A 24,102-nucleotide genomic window follows, 5' to 3' on the forward strand; every position below is an offset into this window, starting at 1 on the left:
GTTTTGGCATAGTTTATTTATTTGTGATAAGTAGAATTAGGAAGAATCAGCAATATAGAATCCTAACAGTAATTGTGCATACTGTATTTAAGTGATTTTTATGCCTGTTTACTTTCTGTGATTCTTAAATTTTATAAATCAAATACCTTAACATACTTCCACTAGAAATTAATTTGTAATTGATTATTTATACTGGATAAAGTAGCAGGTTCATCTTATTATTAATCCACTCAGATTAACTGAACTTTTATATCTACAATTCATTATATTACAACTTTTTAAATAGCATTTATAACAAAAGAACTTTTGTTTTATAAAGTATTTGTTACAAAAAAAAACACCATCTTGCCAAAAACCATTACAATTTCTATGCATCGTGTATATTCAGTGATGTCATTGTGGAGATTTTGCATGTTTTAGGTGCTCTTTCATATGTGTGTTTGTGGTATTTATGTGGAATTGTTAACCATTGCTGCTATCACTTATTGTAGTTAAACTGAAAAACTGTGCTAAGAGGCTGTGCCGGTCAACATTTGTGTGACTTGTGAAAGTATGTACTTAACTGTTTAATATTTTGAACCAGCACTTAGTGGCCTCTACAGAAGGAAATGTTATAGTTGTCAAGTGATGCCAACTTCAAAATCTTGCTTCATATGTATAATTCCAGGTCAGCTTTCCTTCTGCACTTTCCCCAACTCTTTGAAAGGGAAACATTTGCAAAAAGAGAAAGCAAGAATTCTGAACTTTCCTAGTATTCCCCACCTTAAATCTTTTTTTTCCCCTGATACTTGAGAAATTCAATAGAATGACAATGTAGCAGCATAATTTCCCTTGATCTAGATATTTTAGGTTGAACAATGTAATAACAGAAGACTATGAGGCGCATACATTATCTTTGTTGGTCATCATGGCGTATTGTTTGAATCGCATTTAATAAGAATATTTAGCATTTTTATTTATGAGGCCATGGAAACCTCAGAGTTCCCAAATATTAACTTTTATATTCAGCATTTGCATAGACTTACTTAACATATTTGGTTGCCTTATGACCATCAGAAATTTTTCATGCCTACTTGTCTTTAGTTTGCTTCCTGGTATTTCCAGCTTGCCTCAGCAATTCCAAGCAAACTCTGACATTAGAGAGAACATTATTTCAATGGATTAATTCTACTATACTTTGTTAAATGGGGGAAATGTCATTATACTTTATTTATACATGTATACTCAGAATGGAAGGGAAATATCATAAAATGTTAAGAAAAGCAGGCTCTTCCTTTCAACATTCCAAAACTCACTTAATGCAGGGTTTCATTCTGACTGTTCAGTGAGTTTATAATTATAAGATTCTTTTAATAAAGGGACAGTCTCCTTAGTTACATAGAGGCTTTCTGTGTGACTCTCAGATATATGGTGGCAGCCAATGCTGTATTTGGAAACATTGCTTCTGAAATTGCTGATTTAATTCTAAGAATATTAAAATGAATTCAAGGCCCCTGCCACATCTTTTGCTCACGGGAAAAGAAGGCATATTTTAACTGTGAGCGTTTTCTCCAGAATATGCTTTAAACATTTGTCCCTCAATGGAGGTGACAAAGCAATAAAAGGAAATTCAATTATGTATGTTCTAAAGAAGTTCCGCCCTTGTCCAGTGGCTTCCAGAGTGACAGTAAAATATTTCTTGGTTCCTGCATTGGGAGTTTTCAGGCAAGATCTTTGTACTTACAATTCCTTTTATATTTTGAACACCAAAGATTATGGCGTGATATGTCCTGATATGATGATTAACAGTTTCTATTAGATAGTAATGGACACATTTATTTGAATCCTGCTCTTGGGTTTATTTACCCTGTTTGGGTCTTTTGTACTTTTTGTATGTCTGTCCTGAGGCCTTTATGCCTAGGGCAATTTTTTAATCAAATAATACATATATATTTATTAGGTTTCTAATTTATAGAGTTTGTTTCCACCATGACTTTAACCTTTTTTTCACTGCTGAAATTAGACATAGATTTGCCAGATTAGCCTCATAGTTTGTACATTTTCGTTGTAATCCGAAAATGTAACTTGTAACCCCATAGGCCTGAAAACTGGTAGATAATGACTAGAAGCATCTTGGACTCAACACAATCACATTTAGAGGCTCATTTATCTGTTAAAATAAAGAACTTTGGTGATTTCATAGAATGAATGCTGTATACAACTTAAGTTCTTCCCTTCCATCTTTCTTATAAGAATGATTTTAAAATTCCTTTTATTCTACCACTTAGAAGTTAATTGGGAATAAAAAGGTAGATTTACCAATTTGGTCAGTATAATTTAACACTAGGCATCTGTTTAGAAATATAACCACCACAATCGACACTTAGAAAAATTTTATGAAAAAATATGGTACTGTTCTTTGAAGATGGATTTACTTTCCCCCCTTTTGCTAGTCAATTTGATAAATTTTCTGGCCACGTAGCTTTTAACGGATTTATATGAAAAAAACATATGTGTGCTTGCTCACTTTTAAAATTCTCTTTTTAAGCTGCTACAATTATAATGTATGAAAGAAAGAAGAGAAAGGTGAATTGAAATTGAGGGAAATTTCTGTTAATATTTAAAATGTGTGACTGTGATACTCTTGGTTAATTAATCTTCTGCCAGTTGATATTTGTAATAATAGAACTTTTTTGTTATTAAGAATATACTATAGGTTTCGTTTTTATTTTGCTGCTCACTGATCTTTTACACCAAGATGTTTTCATCTTTATCAGCTCACTGTTTTTGCTTCATATTTGTCTGTGTACCTGTGCTCTAAATAAAATTCTAGTTTTATGTCCCAGTGGCTTATTCTGTTGTATGATAATGTTTGCCTCTAATGTAGTGTGATTTTTCTATTGTTTCCAGTATTTGTTGGTACAGCCTAAAACTTATAGAAATAAGAAAAACAATCCAATAAAATCAGCTAATGAGTATCAGTGATGTCTCTACAATGAGAGCATGCTTTAATCACAGTATTTTGTCTGTATTTGGGTATGACCAGTCTTTATTCATTTAATAAATGGTTCTGCAAAGCTGGCTGATTTTTGTAGCTACAACAGTTTAAAAGACAAACCATGTTTAAAAAAAAAATTGTCCTGGTCACAGTGCATTAGCCTCAGGATATAGTCAGTGCATACTGAGTAAAGCATCCCATGTCAGGTGTTTTCTAACCACTGAGGAGGGGGAAATCATGGAAGGAGAAGCATTTCTACATGTGAGTGCTCAGACACATCTCATAGGTAGGGAAGACACTTTCGGAAGGCATTTATAGCTAATTAATCATATGCTTCCTGGAGCCCCAGGCCTAAAAATCCTGTTAGTGGAGCAGAAGGCTCCACTGCAAACTCTGTCTTTCTGTCCATCTGTGGAGCTCTGTCAGCCATTTGTGTAAAGTCATACCAAGCTAAGTAGATGTCAGTTTCCAGACTTCCTCATTTTTAGGAAAATCTTTTCGGTCAGATAAATTCTCCATGTGATATTTGTTGCATTTAACACATTTGACAGTGCTCTTTGAGCAGAATAGGAATAGTTGTTCAAAATGATTATAATTATTAACTTCAGACATCCTTGTTGTGTCATTAAAGTTAATTAATAAAGAAAAGTATATTAAAACCCCAGAAAATATAACGTTCTCTCTCACAGTCAATTATTTTGCAAAAATGCAAATAAATTTCTTTCATGTCTGTGAATAGTCTCCCAAAGTATTTATCCATAGAAAGCTGAATATTCCAAATAGAAATAATTACTGTATTTTTGTATTATAATACTTGAAATTGTATTAAAACTACTTTATAAATGGCTATTAACTTAGTTTGTATTTCTAGTACTTTAGAAACAAGGAGCTCATCTTCAAATGTGTTTACAAGTTATACATTTAAAATGTAACAAATTTTATTTTTCCAGTAGGGGAAAAATATTAGAATTCAAGTTGAGGAATATTCACCCTACAAGTCAGAAAATGTTTTCTTTTTTTAAAAGTTTTATTTATTTTTTATTTATTAACGATAATCTTTTCTAAGAAGACTTTAAGTGACTAAAAATGACTAATACATATTAAATACTTAACATTGGCGATATATCATCTGAAAAGATGTGTTTAAAAAAAAACATTGAATTTGGTGGCAGACATTTTCAGACTGAGCTGTTTTTCTTTTTTTTATAAATTTATTTATTTATTTATTTTTGGCTGTGTTGGGTCTTCGTTGCTGTGCACGGGCTTTCTCTAGTTGCAGCCAGTGGGGGTCTACTCTTCCTTGCAGTGCGCCGGCTTCTCATTGCGGTGGCTTCTCTTGTGGAGCACGGGATCTAGGAGCGCGGGATTCCTTTCCTCTTCTTTCTCTCTCTTTCTGTCATATTTGCTAGAAGTTTGTCAAATTTATAGGTCTTTTCAAAGATTACATATTTTCATTTTTTATCCCAATTTATATCTTTTCCAGTTCATTAATTTGTTTTATTTTTATTGATTCACTCTACTATTTCTGAATTTGATTTACTTTCTCCAGTCTTTTGTGTTGAATAATGTTCCCTTTTTTAAATAAGGATTTTTAATATATTTATTTGTTTATTTTTGGCTGCATTGGGTCTTTGTTGCTGTGCACAGGCTTTCTCTAGTTGTGGCGAGCGGGGGCTACTCTTCACTGAGGTGCGCGGGCTTCTCATCGCGGTGGCTTCTTTTGTTGCAGAGCACAGGCTCTAGGCACACGGGCTTCAGTAGTTGTGGCACACGGGCTCAGTATGCTCAGTATGCTGCTTACCGCAGCATGTGGGATCTTCCCAGACCAAAGATCAAACCCGTGTTCCCTGCATTGGCAGGTGGATTCTTAACCACAGCACCACCAGGGAAGTCCCAGAACTATTGTTTTTTTAAAAAGCATTTTCTTTATTAAAATTTATAATGTTTGCAAAATGTTAAGGCAATAAATAAATATTCATTGTGAATAATTTGGCAAATACTAATAATAGGAAATAAAAATCACAGGAATCTTGCTACACATAAATAACAACTTTTAATGTTTTTGTGTTTTATTTTGGAATTTTTTATGCACAAATGTACTTCAAAAATTATAGTCAAACTGTATTTACTGTTTTTTACATTTTTAAAAGATATTTAGCCTTTGAAAATGTTATTATTATATGGTTACATGGTTTTTCATTGCACAGTTGTACCAAAATCTATTTTACAATTCTTTTGTTGGTTTGGGTTTGTTTCAAGTTTTTCACTTTTATAAATTTGCCTTAGAGAACACCCTTGAGCATACATTTTTGTACATATCTCTGGTTAAATCCTTAGGATAAATTTCTAAAAGAGGAATTCCTGGGTCAAAAAAAAAGAACATTTAATTTATTTTTCCTACATGTACATTTCCAAGGTCCTAGTGATTTTTAAAATTTGCAAGAATAATACATTAATATTGTAAAACTTAAAAATCCCGGAGAAGTCCTTATTAACCAGTGTGATGTGTATTTTTGCAAATTTTTTTCTATACTAGTGCAAGTTCCCCCATATCTTAGGACAGTCTTTAGATATGGACCTTTTTGTATTTTTGCCAATCTAACAAATGAATTACATCCTTTTCTGATTATAATGTCTGATTACTATTGCTTTTTGTTATTTGTATTTCTTTGAATATTGCCTGTCGTATTCTGGGCCTGTCTTTTCCAGTTGATTTGGAGAACCTTTTCATATGGACTTTGTCACTTTGTTATAGGTATTTTCTCCAGGACTATTTATTGTCTTTTAAAATTTATTCAGTGCAGAACTTTTGAATGTTTATGTCTGATTTGTTAATCTATTTTTTACACCTCTGGGTTGTGTCATACTGAGAAAAGCTTTCCTTATTCCCCAAATCATGAAAATTGTCGTCTATATGGAAACAGCTTTTTGAAAATAGATCCGTTTGCAAATGTGTTATTTGCTTGTTGTATGAAATAGGAATCTAGATTTGCTTTGTTTTTTGGGGTTTTTTTATTTTTTAACATCTTTATTGGAGTACAATTGCTTTACAATGATGTGTTAGTTTCTGCTTTATAACGAAGTGAATCAGCTATACGTATACATACACGCCCATATCTCCTCCTGCTTGTGTCTCCCTCCCACCCTCCCTCCCTACCCCACCCTTCTGGGTGGACACTGAGCTGATCTCCCTGTGCTATGTGGCTGCTTCCCACTAGCTATCTATTTTACATTATTTGCTTTGTTTTTGTTTTTCCAACTCAATATCTTATTCTCTTAAAGCATTTAGTGAAGAGTCCATGTTTTCCCCAGCAATTTTAATTGGAACCTTTATTATACAGTTGGCCTTCTGTACCTGTGGGTTTCACATTGGCAGATTCAGCCAACCTCGGATCAAAAAACAAAAAAATCCCAGAAACTTCCAACTTGAATTTTCTGCCAGGCAACTACTTACATAGCACTTACATTGTATTGGATATTACAAGTAACCTAGAGATGATTTAAAGTATACAAGAGTGTATGCATAGGTTATATGCAAATACTAGGCCATTTTATATGGGACTTGAGCATCCTTGGATTTTGGTATTTGTGGGAGTCAGGGTGGGGCAGGTCCTGGGTGACTGTATATTCAGTTTGCATATTTACACAGACCTTTTCTGGACTATTCAGTAGCATTAATCTATTTGTCTATTTTTTTACCAGAACTTAACACTTTAAATTATTGCAGTGTTATAGTACATGTTTTTATCTTTCAGGGCAGGGCCTGCCAGTTATTATTTTCAAAATTGCCTTCCTTTTTTAATGCATTTACTCTCCTAGATAAATTTTAGAATCAACCTGACAAGTAACAACAAAGAGGGAGATTTTAATTAGAGTTACATTGAATTAAAGATTACTTGAAGAAGTTAAAAATCTTTATATTATTGAGCCTTCACATACAGGTACATGGTATAACTCTTCATTTATTAAGTGTGTATATACAGGTACACCTCATTTTATTGCAGTCCACTTTATTGAGCTTTGCAGATATTGCATTTTTTTACAAATTGAAGGTTTGTGACAACCCTATGTCAAGCAAGTGTATCAGCACCATTTCTCCAACAGCATTTGCTCACTTCATGTCTTTGTGTCATGTTTTTGGTAATTCTGGCAGTATTTCAAACGTTTTCATTATTATAGTGGTTATGGTGATCTGTGATTAGTGATCTTTGATGTCACTATTGCCAAAAGGTTACAGCTCGCTGAAGGCTCAGACTTCGGTTGACATTTTTTAGCAACAAAGTACATTTAAATTAAGGTTCGTACATTTGTTCTTTTAGACATAATGCTATTGCACACTTAATAGACTACAGTGTAGTGTAAACATAACTTTTATATTCACTTTGGGAAACCAAAAAAATTGTGTACCTTTATTGCGATATTTGCTTTATTGTGGAAACAATCTGCAATATGTCTGAGATATGCCTGTGCATTTTTAATTTTAAGGATTTGGGGTAAAGTTTTCCTATTGAATTATAAGACAGAAAAGTGCACAAATCATTAGTGTACAACTTGATAAATTTTTGTGAAGCAAACATATTGCTGTAACCACCCAGAGGAAGACAGAGCACTACCAGAACCCTAGAAGTTTCCCTCATGTAGCCTCCTCCCCTTGTTATCACCCTAAGGTAACCACTATATTACTTCACCATAGAGTCATTTTCATCTGTTCTTGAATTATATAAATGGACCATTTCAATGTACTCTTGTGTCTGGCTTCTTTTCCTTAACATTGTGTTTGTGAGATTCATCCATGTTTGTACATATGATTTGTTCCAGTAGTCCATTCCTCCTTTATTACGTAATAACTCATTGTATAAATATTTTACAGTTTCATATGCATTCTACTATTTATGGACATAGGGTTATTTCCAGTTTGGGGCTATTTATTTATTTATTTAATATTTATTTATTTATTTATTTGGTTGCACCAGGTCTTAGTTGAGGCTTGCCAGCTCCTTAGTTGTGGCACTTGGGTTCCTTAGTTGTGACATGTGGGCTCCTTAGTTGCGGCAGGCGGGCTCCTTGGTTGCAGCTCACGGGCTCCTTAGTTGCAGCTCACCAGCTCCTTAGTTGTGGCATGCGAACTCTTGGTTGCGGCATGCCTGTGAGATCTAGTTCCCTGACCAGGGATCGAACCCAGGCCCCCTGCATTGGGAGCATGGAGTCTTAACCACTGCACCACCAGGGAAGTCCCTATTTATTATTAATTATGCTTTTGTGAACACTCATATATACAGGCCATTTAGTACACACGTACACATTTCTGTGTGGTATATACTTAGGTGTAGGATTGCTGGATCATAGAATATGTGTTTGTTCAACTTGAGTAGATGCTGCCAGTTGGTTTCCAAAGTGTCCAAATCGACACTCCTACCAGCTGAGTAATAGTGTTCCTGTTGTTCCACACCCTCATCAACACTAGATATTTGCATATTTTGTTTTTTATTTTAGACATGTTGATGAGTGTATTTTAATTTATATTTCCTGAAATGTAAATGATATTTCTTATTTTATGCTGTGCCCATTCAAGTTTGTCCATTTTTAATTGGACTATCTGCCTTCTATTTGATTTGTCAATTATATGCACTTCAAAAATTTTCTCCCACTGTATGACTTGCCTTTTCACTCTCCTTATGGTACATTTTCATAAATGTCTTTTTAATCTTAATGAAATCCGATTTATCAAATTTTCACTTTCGAGGTAATAATATTGATGTTCTGTTTAAAAGTATATAGCTACCCCAAGGTAATAAAAAAATGGCCTCCTGTGTTTTCTTCTAGAAGCTTTATTGTTTTACCATTTACATTTAGGTGATACATTTGGAATTGCTTTTTTTGTTTAGGTGTGAGGTAGGCATTCAATTTGCTCATATTGTGTTTCGGATTTTGGGTCTGTGTTTATGAGCTGTGCTGGCTTGTAATTTTATTGGGTTACTCTTGTCATATGTTTATAGAAAAGTTATGCTGCCCTATAGAAGACATTGGATAGTGTTCCCTCTTTTTCTATTCTCTAGCAAAGTTTTAGGTTTGGCATTATAGTTGATCCTTGAACAACACAGGTTTGAACTGCACAGACTCTTCTTTTTTTCTTAATAGTTTGTTAATTTTGTTAGTCTTTCAAATCCATCTCTTGGTGTTACTTTTTTTTAAAAATAAGTTTATTTATTTACTTATTTTTGGCTGTGTTGGGTCTTCATTGCTGCACACAGGCCCTCCCCAGCTGTAGTGAGCGGGGGCCACTCCCCATTGCGGTGTGCGGGCCTCTCACTGCGGTGGCTTCTCCTGTTGCGGAGCACAGGCTCTAGGCGCGCAGGCTTCAGTAGTTGTGGCACACGAGCTCAGTAGTTGTGGCTTGCGGGCTCTAGAGCACAGGCTCAGTAGTTGTGGCGCACGGGCTTAGTTGCTTCATGGCACGTGGGATCTTCCCGGACCAGGGCTTGAACCCGTGTCCCCTGCATTGGTAGGCGGACTCCTAACCACTGCACCACCAGGGAAGCCGGTGTTACTTTTTTTTATTGTAAGTTTATTTCCTATTTCATTGATTTCTGTTCTTATGTGTACTGCTTCCTTCTTTTTATCTTTGGGGTTATATTTGTTTTTCTTTTTATAATTTCCTGGTATAGTTGATATTCAATCTTTCTTCTGAATTTAATGCTATCATTTTCTCTGTAGGCACTGCAATAACCATATCCCACAACTTTGACACATTATATCATCATTATCATTCATTTTGAAGTATTTTCTAATTCCCTTTGATTTTTAAAAATTCTACTGATATTCTGAATGACTTAATCTTTTGAAGTGTTGAGACTTGCTTTATGTCCTAGCATTTCTATTTTCGTAAAAGGGTTATGTGAAATCTTGACATTTGCTACAACATAGATGGATCTAGAGGGTATTATGCTAAGTGAAATAAGTCAGAAAAGGACAAATACCGTGTGATCTCACTTCCATGTGGAATCTAAAAAAACAAAACAAACCAGCAAACAAAGAACAAAAACAGACTCATAGATACAGAAAGCAAATGGGTAGTTTCCAGAGAGGAGGAGGATAGAGGCTGGAGCGAAATAGGTGAAGGAGGTTAAGAGGTACAAACCCCAGTTATAAAACAAAGAAGCCACAGGGGTGTAATATACAGCATAAAGAATATAGTCAGTAATGTGGTAATAACTTTGTGATCATTTCATAATGTATGCAATTGTCAAATCACTATGTAGTACACTTGAAGCTAACATAATATTATACATCAACTATATTTCAATTTTTTTTTTTTTTTTTTTTTCTTTTTGCGGTATGCGGGCCTCTCACTGTTGTGGCCTCTCCCGTTGCGGAGCACAGGCTCCGGACGCGCAGGCCCAGCGGCCATGGCTCACGGGCCCAGCCGCTCCGCGGCATATGGGATCCTCCCAGACCGGGGCACGAACCCGTATCCCCTGCATCGGCAGGCGGACTCTCAACCACTGCGCCACCAGGGAGGCCCTATATTTCAATTTTTAAAAAAGTATCATGTACCTTTGAAAAGAATGTGTATTCTGCCATTGTTATGTTGTTCTTTGTATATCAGTTACATCCAGTTTGTTGCTTGCATCATTCATATCTTCTATATCTGTACAATTTTTTGTCTGCTTGTTCTGTCAGTTATGAAAAATGATGTATTAATACCTTAGTTGTAGTTTTGCCTATTTCTTTTTTAAATTCTTTCAACTTTTGCTTTTTATATTTTGAGGCTGTATTGTTAAGTCCATACAAATTTAGGATTGTTGTATCTCTCTGTTGAATTTTAAAACATCTCTTTTTATTTCTGGTAATGAATGCTTCTTGCCTTAAAGTCTGTTTTGTCTGATACTGTATAGCTATACCAGCGTTCCTTTCTTTATTGTTCACATGGTATACCTTTTTTTTTATCCTTTTGCTTTCAACTTTTATACCCTAATCATTCCTATGTGTAAAGAACATATATAGCTGAGTTTTGTTTCTTATGCAGACTGACAACATTTTTTAAATTGAAGTATAGTTGACATTCAATATTATATTAACTTGAGGTGTACAAGATAGTAATTCAACATTTGTATACATTGCAAAATGATCACCACAGTCATCTGTCATCATACAAAGTTAATACAATATTATTTACTATATTCCCCATGCTGTACTTTATTTTTTTATATAAATTTATTCATTTATTTATGTATTTTTGGCTGCGTTGGATCTTCGTTGCTGCACATGGGCTTTCTCTAGTTGTGGCGAGCGAGGGCTACTCTTCATTGTGGTGCACAGGCTTCTCAGTGCAGTGGCTTCTCTTGTTGCAGAGCCCAGGCTCTAGGCATGCGGGCTTCAGTAGTTGTGGCATGCGGGCTCAGTAGTTGTGGCTCACGGGCTCTAGAGCGCAGGCTCAGTAGTGGTAGTGCACGGGCTTAGTTGCTCTGCAACATGTGGGATCTTCCCTGACCATGTCTCAAACCCATGTCCCCTGCATTGGCAGGCAGATTCTTAACCACTGTGCCACCAGGGAAGTCCCCAGAAGTTTGTACTTCTTGATCCCCTTCACCCATTTCACGACCCCCCTACCTCCCTCCCCTCTGGCAACCACCAGTCTGTTCTGTGTATCTGTGAGTCTGGGTTTTGGTCTTGTTTGTTTGTTTTGCTTTTTAGGTTCCACATATAAGTGAGATCATACAGTATTTGTTTTTCACAGGCTTTTTTCACTTAGCATAATACCCTCAAGGTCCATCTATGTTGTCATAAATGGCAACATTACCTTTTTTTTTTTTTTTTGCGGTACGTGGGCCTCTCACTGTTGTGGCCTCTCCCGTTGCAGAGCACAGGCTCCAGATGCACAGGCTCAGCGGTCATGGCTCACGGGCCCAGCCGCTCCGCGGCATGTGGGATCTTCCCGGACCGGGGCACGAACCCGTGTCCCCTGCATCAGCAGGCGGATTCTCAACCACTGCACCACCAGGGTAGCCCACCTTTTTTTTTTTTTAAATGGCTGAGTAGTATTACACACACACACACACACACACACACACACACACACACACACACACACACCTTCTTTATCCATTCATCCATCAGTGGACACTTAGGTTATTTCCATATCTTGGTTATTGTAAATAGTGCTGCAATGAACATAGGGTTGTATATATTTTTTCAAATTAGTGTTTTTGTTTTCTTCGACTAGATTGAATTTCTGCTAACAGTAGAATTGCTAGATCATACTGTAGATCTATTTTTAATTTTTTGAGGAAATTTCATATTCTTTTCCACAGTAGCTGCACCAATTTTCATTCCCACCAACAGTGCACAATGGTTCCCTTTTCTCCACATCCTCACCAACACTTGTTATTTCTTGTCTTTTTGATAAGAGACATTCTGACAGGTGTGAGGTGATATCTCGTTGTGGTTTTGATTTGCATTTCCCTGATGATTAGTGTTATTGAGCATCTTTTCATGTGCCTGTTGGCCATATGTATGCCTTCTTTACATCATGCTTTCTTTCTTGGTTTTTTATTTTGTTTGTTAACTTGTCCCAAGTTTTGCTTGATAGATTGCAGATGTTGGATTTTTGTTTTTGTTTAACTCTTTTTCTGCTGATACTCCTTTATTTACTCTTACGTGAAAATCCTATATCCATTCTAATAGTTGTTTCTTTCATGTTTTGTTTTTAACAGATTTAAACATATATTTTTAATATAAAAAATTAATTAACATTGGTAATCTCTCCCTTCTTTTTTCCTCTTTGCTTTTTATCCTTTCCAAAGAGGATGAGATCTTAATCATATTTTTTCTATCTTTCCTCTCCCCTTTTCCCTTATTTTATTGAAATTATGGGGAGTTTTAGTTCAAGATTTTGTTCCATCACACCCCATCTCTTTTCACAGTCTTTTCTTAACTATTGTGTTGAGCTCAATTGCTACATTACTCAGTGTTAGAAGTAATTTTTTGCTTCTTACTATACCTTGTACCCAGTATCTTTCCCTTTCTTTGATTCATTTTTCATTTTGTTTGCAAATATCCATGACTAACTTTTTTTTGTTAAAAAGAAAGGGTGCTTGGATGCTACTTCTTTCATGACTGAAAATATCTTTCTTTTGCCTTGAATGATACTTTAGCTAGGTAATAGAATTCTTCATTTATGGTCCTTTTCCCTCACAGCTCTGAGGAGACTGAGTCATTGTTTTTTAGTATCACAGATGAAAAATCTAATTCTTGTTATTCTGCTGATGGCTTTTTTCCCCCTACCAGAAAGATTATAGAATTTTCTTTTCGTTCTTAGATTTTGGAAATTTCACCAAGATATGTTTATATATGTGTCTTTTCAGTGTGTTTCTTTGACAGTTGATGAACCTTAACACCCTAAAGATTAAAATCTTTCTTTGATTAACAGAACTTTTCATATATTATATCTTTGATTATTTTATCCTATCCTCTTATAACCTTTTCTCTTGAATTCTTATAAGATGGATTTTGTTTCTCCATAGTCTGTCTTCCATGCTTCTTAACTTCACTCTCATAATTATCAGTTTTTTTATTACTTTGCCTGCCCTTCAGGGAAAATTCCTTCCTAATCACTAATTTGTCCTTTAGCCATGTTCATTCTCATACTCAGCTCTTCTCAGAATTTTTAAAATATGTTTTTTCAATCATTTAAAATTTCCAGGATCTTCCTTGTTCTACAATGAAAACTGTTCTTGTTTTAAGGATGCATTATCCTCTCAAATCTATGTATCTATCTTTTAAATTCTTTCTTTGGTTTTCTGAATTAAGTCTGTTTTCAGGGGGAGGATAGGGGATGTGAAATTAGTTGCTCTGCTTGTGTAACGTGGTAACTTCCATGCTTTTAGTTTTCCCCAGTTGCCAAGTGATGCTTGTTTGTATGTTCACATTTTAAAATGAAAGTCTAGATTTATCATTATTGATAGCTTATAGGGATTTCCTTAGACATTATTCAAGGTTCCTGTTTGAACCTGGGCAGAGCTCACTTTTGCAGGTAATAGTTAAGCACAGGGTTCTGCAGGTGGACTTCACCTAGCTGTAATGAGTGGACAAAGAAGAGCCCATGAATAAGCTTCCCTGCAGGGTATATGAATGGAAAACAGGCTGGGAAGCCAGGAACTCTCTCAGATGTAGACACAGGGAAGATGCTACCTGATTGATGGTGTACATTTGGGGATTTCTTGTTTTTTGTAGCTGCTTTCCTTTTTTCCCTCTCTGTCCAGTGGGGCTGCCCACAGTTACCTGAGGCAATGCCCATTTTCTCTCTGACCTTGAGGGTAGCCTTCCACATCAGATTCCCTCACTTTACACACTGTCCTGTAAATGATGTAAGTGGCAGCTATGTATAGAGAGCAGGATGATCATTCAGATCTGGCTGTCCTTAGGTTACACTACCATGACCCCATAGTCCCCTCCCACTCCCATGGCCTGCTCTTCCTAACTTTCAGCTGAGAGTTTGCCTGTTTTCTAGTGGGGAAAAAAATTCAAATCCTTCTTTAGTAGTTCCTTCTTTTCCCTGTATTCAGTTATAAGTTCTTACTTTTGTTTGTTTCTCCATCAATATACTCTCCTAAAAATGTCCTCAGCACTGTAACACTAGAACTTCTACTCATTTCATTTTCACAAATTTCTTTCCCATTATGTAAGTATACAAGCATTCTTTCCCTGTTTCTGTATATACCAGGATGTTGGTTTCCATTTTCAGTGTACCATCTCTGTCCTGTGATAAAAAAATAAATTAGTTAAGGTCGTTTAATTATTTAATGTAATAATTAAACTTAGTCATCCTATCTTGCAGTGTGACTCTTTTCTACTCCTCTGCATATTAAAGTAATGGGGGGGAATTCCCTGGTGGTTCAGTGGTTAGGACTCCTGCTTTCACTGCCGAGGGCCCAGGTTCCATCCCTGCTCAGGGAACTAAGTTGCCACAAGCCCTGCAGCAGCCAAAAAAATAAAAAATAAAATGATGGGGACTAGGCTGTGTTGCAAATAAATCATTTTGTTGTTGTTGTTTTTAAAAAGCTATAGTGAAACTATAGTGGTTGTTTAACTAAATCAGACTTATGAAGGTTAATCTGAGTAAATTTGGGAGGCAAAGATATTTTTTAGAAGCACAAGTGGCTACTATCTAAATTGTATTCCTTACTAAGCATTTTATCCCTGTAGTACCTGATTCCTTTGCTGTAGTGACCAGGGCATAGAGTCAGCAGGACCCAGGTGCAAACCCTGGCTTTATTACTTGCCAACTCCATGACTTGGGACAGCACAGTGCCTGGTACAGAGAGAGTACCTCAGTAAATATTGGATGAGTGATGTGTGAAGTTACTAAATGTTTGAGGTTCAGTTTCCTTACCTGTAAAATAGGTATAAGGTTGCTTAGAGACTACAGATAATTTACATGACTCTTGGCATATAGTAAGCATTCTGTTAGTGCTAGAGGCAATGATAGTAAATTTTATACTAGAATCCTTTCATTAATATCAAGCAAGTCCCAGCAATAATGTGAGTTATGTCAACTTAGGAGGGTGGTAAGAGGAATATGCCTGCATGACTCAGTTGCTTTGGAAAGCATTTCTAGCACTGTTTACTGCTCTCTTGCTATAAGCATTTATTAAAGCAGATTGTGTGTTCAGCAGTTCAAAGCAGACTTAAAGGGTGAAGACACAGTCTTAAGGAGCATATAAACCAGTTGAAGAGATCTTCTGGGCACAATTAGATTATTAGTTCCAAGGAATAATAAAGCAAATGTGGGGCTCATAGTGAAGGAGAGAATAAGGGAGTTGGGTTTGTATGGGGAAAGATCACATAGATGTGTTTGCAATTGGAGTTGGAATTGAAAAAAGATACTGTTTGATTGGCACAAAGACCATGGAGGGATTTCTCAGGCTAGGTGTAGGGAAGGTGTGATGTGGGTGTCCTGGGCATAGGCAGAGGCTAGGGAACAACAAGAGGCTGGTGGTTTGGAGTTCCTCAGTGGGAGCAGAGAAAGATGAGGTGAGTTAGACGAAACCACTTTGTAGATCACCTTGGTAATGCCTTAACTCATTCTGCTATTTCTCAGCCTTTCTGTGCCTGGTTTGAATACAGAAACATTCCAGAGAGGGTCAGAGCCATTAGATAAAGTACAAGTTGGCATTGTTTTCACTGTGACGTGGTTTACCTTCATTTTTTTTTTCTATCCAAAGACAACAATTTCAACAGTTTAAGCCCAGTGTTAGTGGATTACAGAGTATGAAGCGCGGCCAGCTAATGGCTGTGGATTTACTCTGATGAGTAGTATTTAAAGCAGACACATTGAGGAAGACCAGTCTTCATCTGAAGTAATTTGACAATTGCATTTTTTTTCTTTTTGTAGCCCAGACCTCCTCAATATCAAGGAGGTGGAGGTAGGAGGGGGGAGGAGGGAGGGTTGCAAGGGAGCAGCATGGCATGAACCCTACTCCTAGGAGGGAGAGACCCTTTTTTTTAATTTTTGAATTTTATTTTATCTATTTTTTTATACAGCAGGTCCTTATTAGTCATCAATTTGATACACATCAGTGTATACATGTCAATCCCAATCTCCCAATTCATCACACACACCCCACACCCCGCACCGCTTTCCCCCTTTGGTGTCCATACATTTGTTCTCTACATCTGTGTCTCAATTTCTGCCCTGCAAACCAGTTCATCTGTGCCATTTTTCTAGGTTCCACATATATGCGTTAACATACAATACTTGTTTTTCTCTTTCTGACTTACTTCACTCTGTATGACAGTCTCCGGATCCATCCACGTCTTTACAAATGACCCAATTACATTCCTTTTTATGGCTGAGTAATATTCCATTGTATATATGTACCACATCTTCTTTATCCATTCGTCTGTCGATGGGCATTTAGGTTGCTTCCATGACCTGGCTATTGTAAATAGTGCTGCAATGAACATTGGGGTGCATGTGTCTTTTTGAATTATGGTTTTCTCTGGGTATATGCCCAGTAGTGGGATTGCTGGATCATATGGTAATTCAATTTTTAGTTTTTTAAGGAACCTCCATACTGTTCTCCATAGTGGCTGTATCAATTTACATTCCCACCAGCAGTGCAAGAGGGTTCCCTTTTCTCCACACCCTCTCCAGCATTTGTTGTTTGTAGATTTTCTGATGATGCCCATTCTAACTGGTGTGAGGTGATACCTCATTGTAGTTTTGATTTGCATTTCTCTAATAATTAGTGATGTTGAGCAGCTTTTCATGTGTTTGTTGGCAATCTGTATGTCTTCTTTGGAGAAATGTCTATTTAGGTCTTCTGCCCATTTTTTGGATTGGGTTGTTTGTTTTTTTAATATTGAGCTGCATGAGCTGTTTATATATTTTGGAGATTAATCCTTTGTCCGTTGATTCGTTTGCAAATATTTTCTCCCACTCTGAGGGTTGTCTTTTCGCCTTGCTTTTGTTTTTCTTTGCTGTGCAAAAGCTTTGAAGTTTCATTAGGTCCCATTTGTTTATTTTTGTTTTTATTTCCATTACTCTAGGAGGTGGATCAAAAAAGATCTTGCTGTGATTTATGTCAAAGAGTGTTCTTCCTATGTTTTCCTCTAAGAGTTTTATAGTGTCCAGTCTTACATTTAGGTCTCTAATCCATTTTGAGTTTATTTTTGTGTATGGTGTTAGGGAGTGTTCTAATTTCATTCTTTTACATGTAGCTGTCCAGTTTTCCCAGCACCACTTATTGAAGAGACCGTCTTTTCTCCATTGCATATCCTTGCCTCCTTTGTCATAGATGAGTTGACCATAGGTGCGTGGGTTTATCTCTGGGCTTTCTATCTTGTTCCATTGATCTATGTTTCTGTTTTTGTGCCAGTACCATATTGTCTTGATTACTGTGCTTTGTAGTATAGTCTGAAGTCCAGGAGTCTGATTCCTCCAGCTCCGTTTTTTTCCCTCAAGACTGCTTTGTCTATTTGGGGTCTTTTGTGTCTCCAAACAAATTTTAAGATTTTTTCTTCTAGTTCCGTAAAAAATGCCATTGGTAATTTGATAGGGGTTGCATTGAATCTGTAGATCGCTTTGGGTAGTATAGTCATTTTCACAATATTGATTCTTCCAATCCAAGAACATGGTATATCTCTCCATCTGTTGGTATCATCTTTAATTTCTTTCATCAGTGTCTTATAGTTTTCTGCATACAGGTCTTTTGTCTCCCTAGGTAGGTTTATTCCTAGGTATTTTATTCTTTTTGTTGCAATGGTAAATGGGAGTGTTTCCTTAATTTCTCTTTCAGATTTCTCATCATTAGTGTATAGGAATGCAAGAGATTTCTATGCATTAATTTTGTATCCTGCTACTCTACCAAATTCATTGATTAGCTCTAGTAGTTTCTGGTGGTATCTTTAGGATTCTCTATGTATAGTATCATGTCATCTGCAAACAGTGACAGTTTTACTTCCTCTTTTCCAATTTGGATTCCTTTTATTTCTTTTTCTTCTCTGATTGCCATGGCTAGGACTTCCAAAACTATGTTGAATAATAGTGGTGAGAGTGGACATCCCTCTCTTGTTCCTGATCTTAGAGGAAATGCTTTCAGTTTTTCACCATTGAGAATGATGTTTGCTGTGGGTTTGTCATATATGGCCTTTATTATGTTGAGGTAGGTTCCCTCTATGCCCACTTTCTGGAGAGTTTTTATCATAAATTGGTGTTGAATTTTGTCAAAAGCTTTTTCTACATCTATTGAGATGATCATATGGTTTTTATTCTTCAATTTGTTAATATGGTTTTTCACATTGATTGATTTATGTATATTGAAGAATCCTTGCATCCCTGGGATAAATCCCACTTGATCATGGTGCATGATCCTTTTAATGTGTTGTTTGATTCTGTTTGCTAGTATTTTGTTGTGGATTTTTGCATCTATATTCATCAGTGATATTGGTCTGTAATTTTCTTTTTTTGTAGTATCTTTGTCTGGTTTTGGTATCAGGGTGATGGTGGCCTCGTAGAATGAGTTTGGGAATGTTCCTTCCTCCACAACTTTTTGGAAGAGTTTGAGATGGATGGGTGTTAGCTCTTCTCTAAATGTTTGATAGAATTCACCTGTGAAGCCATCTGGTCCTGGACTTTTGTTTGTTGGAAGATTTTTCATCACAGTTTCAATTTCATTACTGGTGATTGGTGTGTTCATATTTTCTATTTCTTCCTGGTTCAGTCTTGGAAGGTTATACCTTTCTAAGAATTTGTCCATTTCTTCCAGGTTGTCCATTTTATTGGCATACAGTTGCTTGTAGTAGTCTCTTAGGCTGCTTTGTATTTCTGCAGTGTCTGTTGTAACCTCTCCTTTTTCATTTCTAATTTTATTGATTTGAGTCCTCTCCCTCTTGTTCTTGAAGAGTCTGGCTAATAGTTTATCAATTTTGTTTATCTTCTCAAAGAAACAGCTTTTAGTTTTATTGATCCTTGCTCTTGTTTTCTTTGTTTCTATTTCATTTATTTCTGCTCTGATCTTTAGGATTTCTTTCCTTCTGCTAACTTTAGGTTTTGTTTGTTCTTCTTTCTCTAGTTCCTTAAGATGTAAGGTTAGATTATTTATTTGAGATTTTTCTTGTTTCTTGAGGTAGGCTTGTATAGCTATAAACTTCCCTCTCAGAACTGCTTTTGCTGCATCCCATAGGTTTTGGATCATCATGTTTTCATTGTCATTTGTCTCTGGGTATTTTTTGATTTCCTCTTTGATTTCTTCAGTGATCTCTTGGCTATTTAGTAATGTATTGTTTAGCCTCCATGTGTTTGTGTTTTTTACATTTTCTTCCCTGTAATTCATTTCTAATCTCATAGCGTTGTGGTCAGAAAAGATGCTTGATATGATTTCAATTTTCTTAAATTTACTGAGGCTTGATTTGTGACCCAAGATGTGATCTATCCTGGAGAATGTTCCGTGTGCACTTGAGAAGAAAGTGTGATCTGGTGTTTCTGGATGGAATGTCCTATAAATATCAATTAAATCTATCTGGTCTATTGTGTCATTTATGCTTCCGTTTCCTTATTTATTTTCATTTTGGATGATCTGTCCATTGGTGTAAGTGAGGTGTTAAAGTCCCCCACTATTATTGTGTTACTGTCAATTTCCTCTTTTTTTTTTTTTTTTTTTTGTGGTAGGCGGGCCTCTCACTGTTGTGGCCTCTCCCCTTGCAGAGCACAGGCTCCGGACGCGCAGGCCCAGCAGCCACGGCTCACGGGCCCAGCCGCTCCGCGGCATGCGGGATCCTCCCAGACCGGGGCACGAACCCGCGTCCCCCGCATCGGCAGGCGGACTCTCAACCACTGCGCCACCAGGGAAGCCCCAATTTCCTCTTTTATAGCTGTTAGCAGTTGCCTTATGTATTGAGGTGCTCCTATGTTGGGTGTGTATATATTTCTAATTGTTATATCTTCTTCTTGGATTGATCCCTTGATCATTATGTAGTGTCCTTCCTTGTCTCTTGTAACATTCTTTATTTTAAAGTCTATTTTATCCGATACGAGTATTGCTACTCTAGCTTTCTTTTGATTTCCATTTGCATGGAATATCTTTTTCCATCCCCTCACTTTCAGTCTGTATGTGTCCCTAGGTCTGAAGTGGGTCTCTTTTAGACAGCATATATATGGGTCTTGTTTTTGTATCTATTCAGCAAGCCTGTGTCTTTTGGTTGGAGCATTTAATCCATTCACATTTAAGGTAACTATCGATATGTATGTTCCTATGACCATTTTCTTAATTGTTTTGGGTTTGTTTTTGTAGGTCCTTTTCTTCTCTTGTGTTTCCCACTTAGAGAAGTTCCTTTAGCATTTGTTGTAGAGCTGGTTTGGTGGTGCTGAATTCTCTTAGCTTTTGCTTGTCTGTAAAGCTTTTGATTTCTCCATCGAATCTGAATGAGATCCTTGCAGGGTAGAGTATTCCCTTTCATCACTTTAAGTATATCATGCCACTCCCTTCTGTCTTGTAGAGTTTCTGCTGAGAAATCAGCTGTTAACCTTATGGGAGTTCCCTTTATGTTATTTGTCATTTTTCCCTTGCTGCTTTAATTTTTCTTTGTCTTTATTTTTTGCCAGTTTGATTACTATGTGTCTCGGCATGTTTCTCCTTGGGTTTATCCTGTATGGGACTCGCTGGGCTTCCTGGACTTGGGTGGCTATTTCCTTTCCCATGTTAGGGAAGTTTTCGACTGTAATCTCTTCAAGTATTTTCTCGGGTCCTTTCTCTCTCTCTTCTCCTTCTGGGACCCCTATAATGCGAATATTGTTGCGTTGAATGTTGTCTCAGAGGTCTCTTAGGCTGTCTTCATTTCTTTTCGTTCTTTTTTCTTTATTCTGTTCCGCAGCAGTGAATTCCACCATTCTGTCTTCCAGGTCACTCCTCCGTTCTTCTGCCTCAGTTATTCTGCTATTGACTCCTTCTAGCGTAGTCTTCATTTCAGTTATTGTATTGTTCATCTCTGTTTGTTTGTTCTTTAATCCTTCTAGGTCTTTGTTAAACATTTCTTGCATCTTCTCGATCTTTGCCTCCATTCTTTTTCCGAGGTCCTGGATCATCTTCACTATCATTATTCTGAATTCTTTTTCTGGAAGGTTGCCTATCTCCACTTCAGTTAGTTGTTTTTCTGGGGTTTTATCTTGTTCCTTCATCTGGTACATAGCCCTCTGCCTTTTCATCTTGTCTATCTTTCTGTGAATGTGGTTTTTGATCCACAGGCTGCAGTGACAATTGAAGTTTAAAATCTGTTCGCTCTCCTCTGAGACAATGTGAGCCTCTCTGGAGCATCCCCCTCTTTCCCTAATACTCTACTTGATGTTCCATTCTGACTCTAAGCTAGCTGATGGGTTGTGGAGTCAGGGTTGAAATCTCTCTCTCTTTATCAATTTGTGAAAAGAAATAAAGAAATATGCTAATACAATTTAATTTAGTGCTGTCCAGGATGACAAATAAGATATTTGAGACTATATGTTGCAGAGAAGTAACAGCTCTTCATGTGCTAAGGAAAAGGGAAAGGATGTGTAACTTGTCTTCCTTTCTTTCTATCCTTTTGTCATTGTTGTTAACATAAATGCTATTTTTTTACAGTGAAAATTTTAGATAGAACATTCCTTGTTTTTCTGCATTCATTTTTCCCCTTCTATTATTGTAATGCCTGCATTAGTATATCAGTTAATACATATGGCAAAATTGTTGGGATTAAATGCAAGGTTACTACATCGATTTCATGCTATAAACATTGTTCCCTACTGTATTTATTCTAATTTATGTATACTTGATAGAAATTTCATTTTTTAACGTGTTGTATCTCTTAGGAGTTTTCTACTATTTAACATGATCCGAAGATAGAATTCTCTGAGGAAGGTAATGGCAAATTATTTTAATGCCTTTTATTGTCTTTGTTTCTAGCGTATTCTACTAAGCTCAACAAATTTCCTGTATTTAATATTAATGATGACTTGAATGATCTGTGTACCAGTGCAGTAAGCCCAAATACAACCAAAGCAACACGGTATGCCCTGAATGTGTGGCGATATTGGTGTATGACCAATGGGCTCAAAGATCACACAGACATCACCAAGGTAAGAAACCCTTAAGTTTACTTCTTCTTTTGGTCAACTTCACTGAGCTTCCATGTGTCAGGCACTGTGCTAAGTATTGTGGGGAACACAGAACAGGTACTTTCTGCCTGAGGAAACTTTGAAAGACCATAAAATAGAAAAATATCCACAGTACAAAACAGAATTTAATACGTGTTCTTGGAATTTATAGATCAGAAATGCCAAAAACTTCAGATGGATAAATTAATTTCAGTTTGTTGAGACTAGCAAAGGAATTGATATTTAAACTGTATTTTGAGGGAGAGGTAGGGTTTCAACAGAATTGAAGACAAGGGTCTTCTAGGCTGAGTCATGTAAGAAAGAGTAAAAATTAAAGGGATAGACCCACTTGCCTGCAGCAGAGGCTTCATATATGGGAGTAGTGGACTATAAAACTGGATTTTGACAACTCTTAAATGGCAAGCTGAAATCTTGTGAATATTGGGAAACCATTGAAGTTTTGTTTTGTTTTTGTGTTTGTTTGTAAGGAGAGACTTTATTTGAAGGATTATTGGGGGGGGTGCTGCAGCAGAGAAGGGACTGTTATAATAGAAACACTCTGACCATAAGATCTGCAAATATCTTAAGGGTTAGGTGAAAGGGAAACACTGAATTTTTTTGAACAGGGAGAAACATAAGAAACATAATATTATACAGCAATTAATTGGAGGTGATGAGCAAAAATGTATTAATATTCTTGGTCCTCAATTTCCCCAGTTGTAAAATGAACCCTTAGAATCTCTTCCAACTTGAAATGTTGGAGGGTTGTGAATAGAAGGGAAAATTCTTGGACATGTAGAGTCAGAACAGAAAGATGTATTTTGATTTGGATATGTTGAGTTTTGATAATAGAGATGTCTACCAGATGGATATGTCGAATAAGCATTTGGGAAGGTGGGACTTAAAACATGGGGGAAATGTTAAAGCTGGAAGTATAGATTCAAAGATATTGCAAATAGAAGTCATAACTGAAGCGCAAGGGCAGGTGACATCTCCAAGTTTGGGTGATGTGTTTAGGGCACCAACAAGAGATGGAATAGGAAATCTAGATTTCTGCTTCAGGCAGCATGGTGCCCTAGATACTGTGAGGGGCCTTTCTTTCTTGCAGAAAGAAAGGGAGCCATCCACAGGATCAAAACAGGAGCCGTGTGAGCAGTAAGCACGTATGAAAGGCAGGGCTCTTTCTCAGGGCTTATGTTGATAACATCATTAAGAAGGGAAGAGGCAGGGAGCTAAACTGAAGAATCCTTGATTGAGGAGCAGACCCTGCAAGTGTCTAAAGAAGTTCTTGGTCAGTAGCATACCCTGGCTCCTTGCAGAGTCATATGCTAATAATCTTTGAAGGGAAACATCCAAAATATAGGTGCTCAGATTTTTCACAGATTAAGACCAACTAAATGTGTGCTCATTAAAAAAAAAAAATCACTATCCACTTAAGGAAATACATCACCATGAATGAGAATGAATAGAAACAACAAAGAACAGATTTAGACACCAGGGA

At 36.6% G+C, this 24,102-nt stretch overlaps 1 protein-coding gene across 2 annotated transcripts in view; it reads left to right on the plus strand.

Annotated features, from left to right (window-relative positions):
- KIAA1958 overlaps positions 1–24,102 on the plus strand; it is a 163,097-nt gene that overhangs the window by 127,095 nt on the left and 11,900 nt on the right. For both annotated transcript variants that reach the window (XM_081237169.1, XM_081237168.1), the window contains one exon: positions 22,411–22,583. In XM_081237169.1, the coding sequence (XP_081093295.1) occupies positions 22,411–22,583 (173 nt within the window). The remainder of the gene's footprint in view (positions 1–22,410; positions 22,584–24,102) is intronic.

This window comes from Mesoplodon bidens (assembly GCF_964165515.1).
Source record: "Mesoplodon bidens genome assembly, chromosome: 6".
Classification (NCBI taxonomy): Eukaryota; Metazoa; Chordata; class Mammalia; order Artiodactyla; family Ziphiidae; genus Mesoplodon; species Mesoplodon bidens.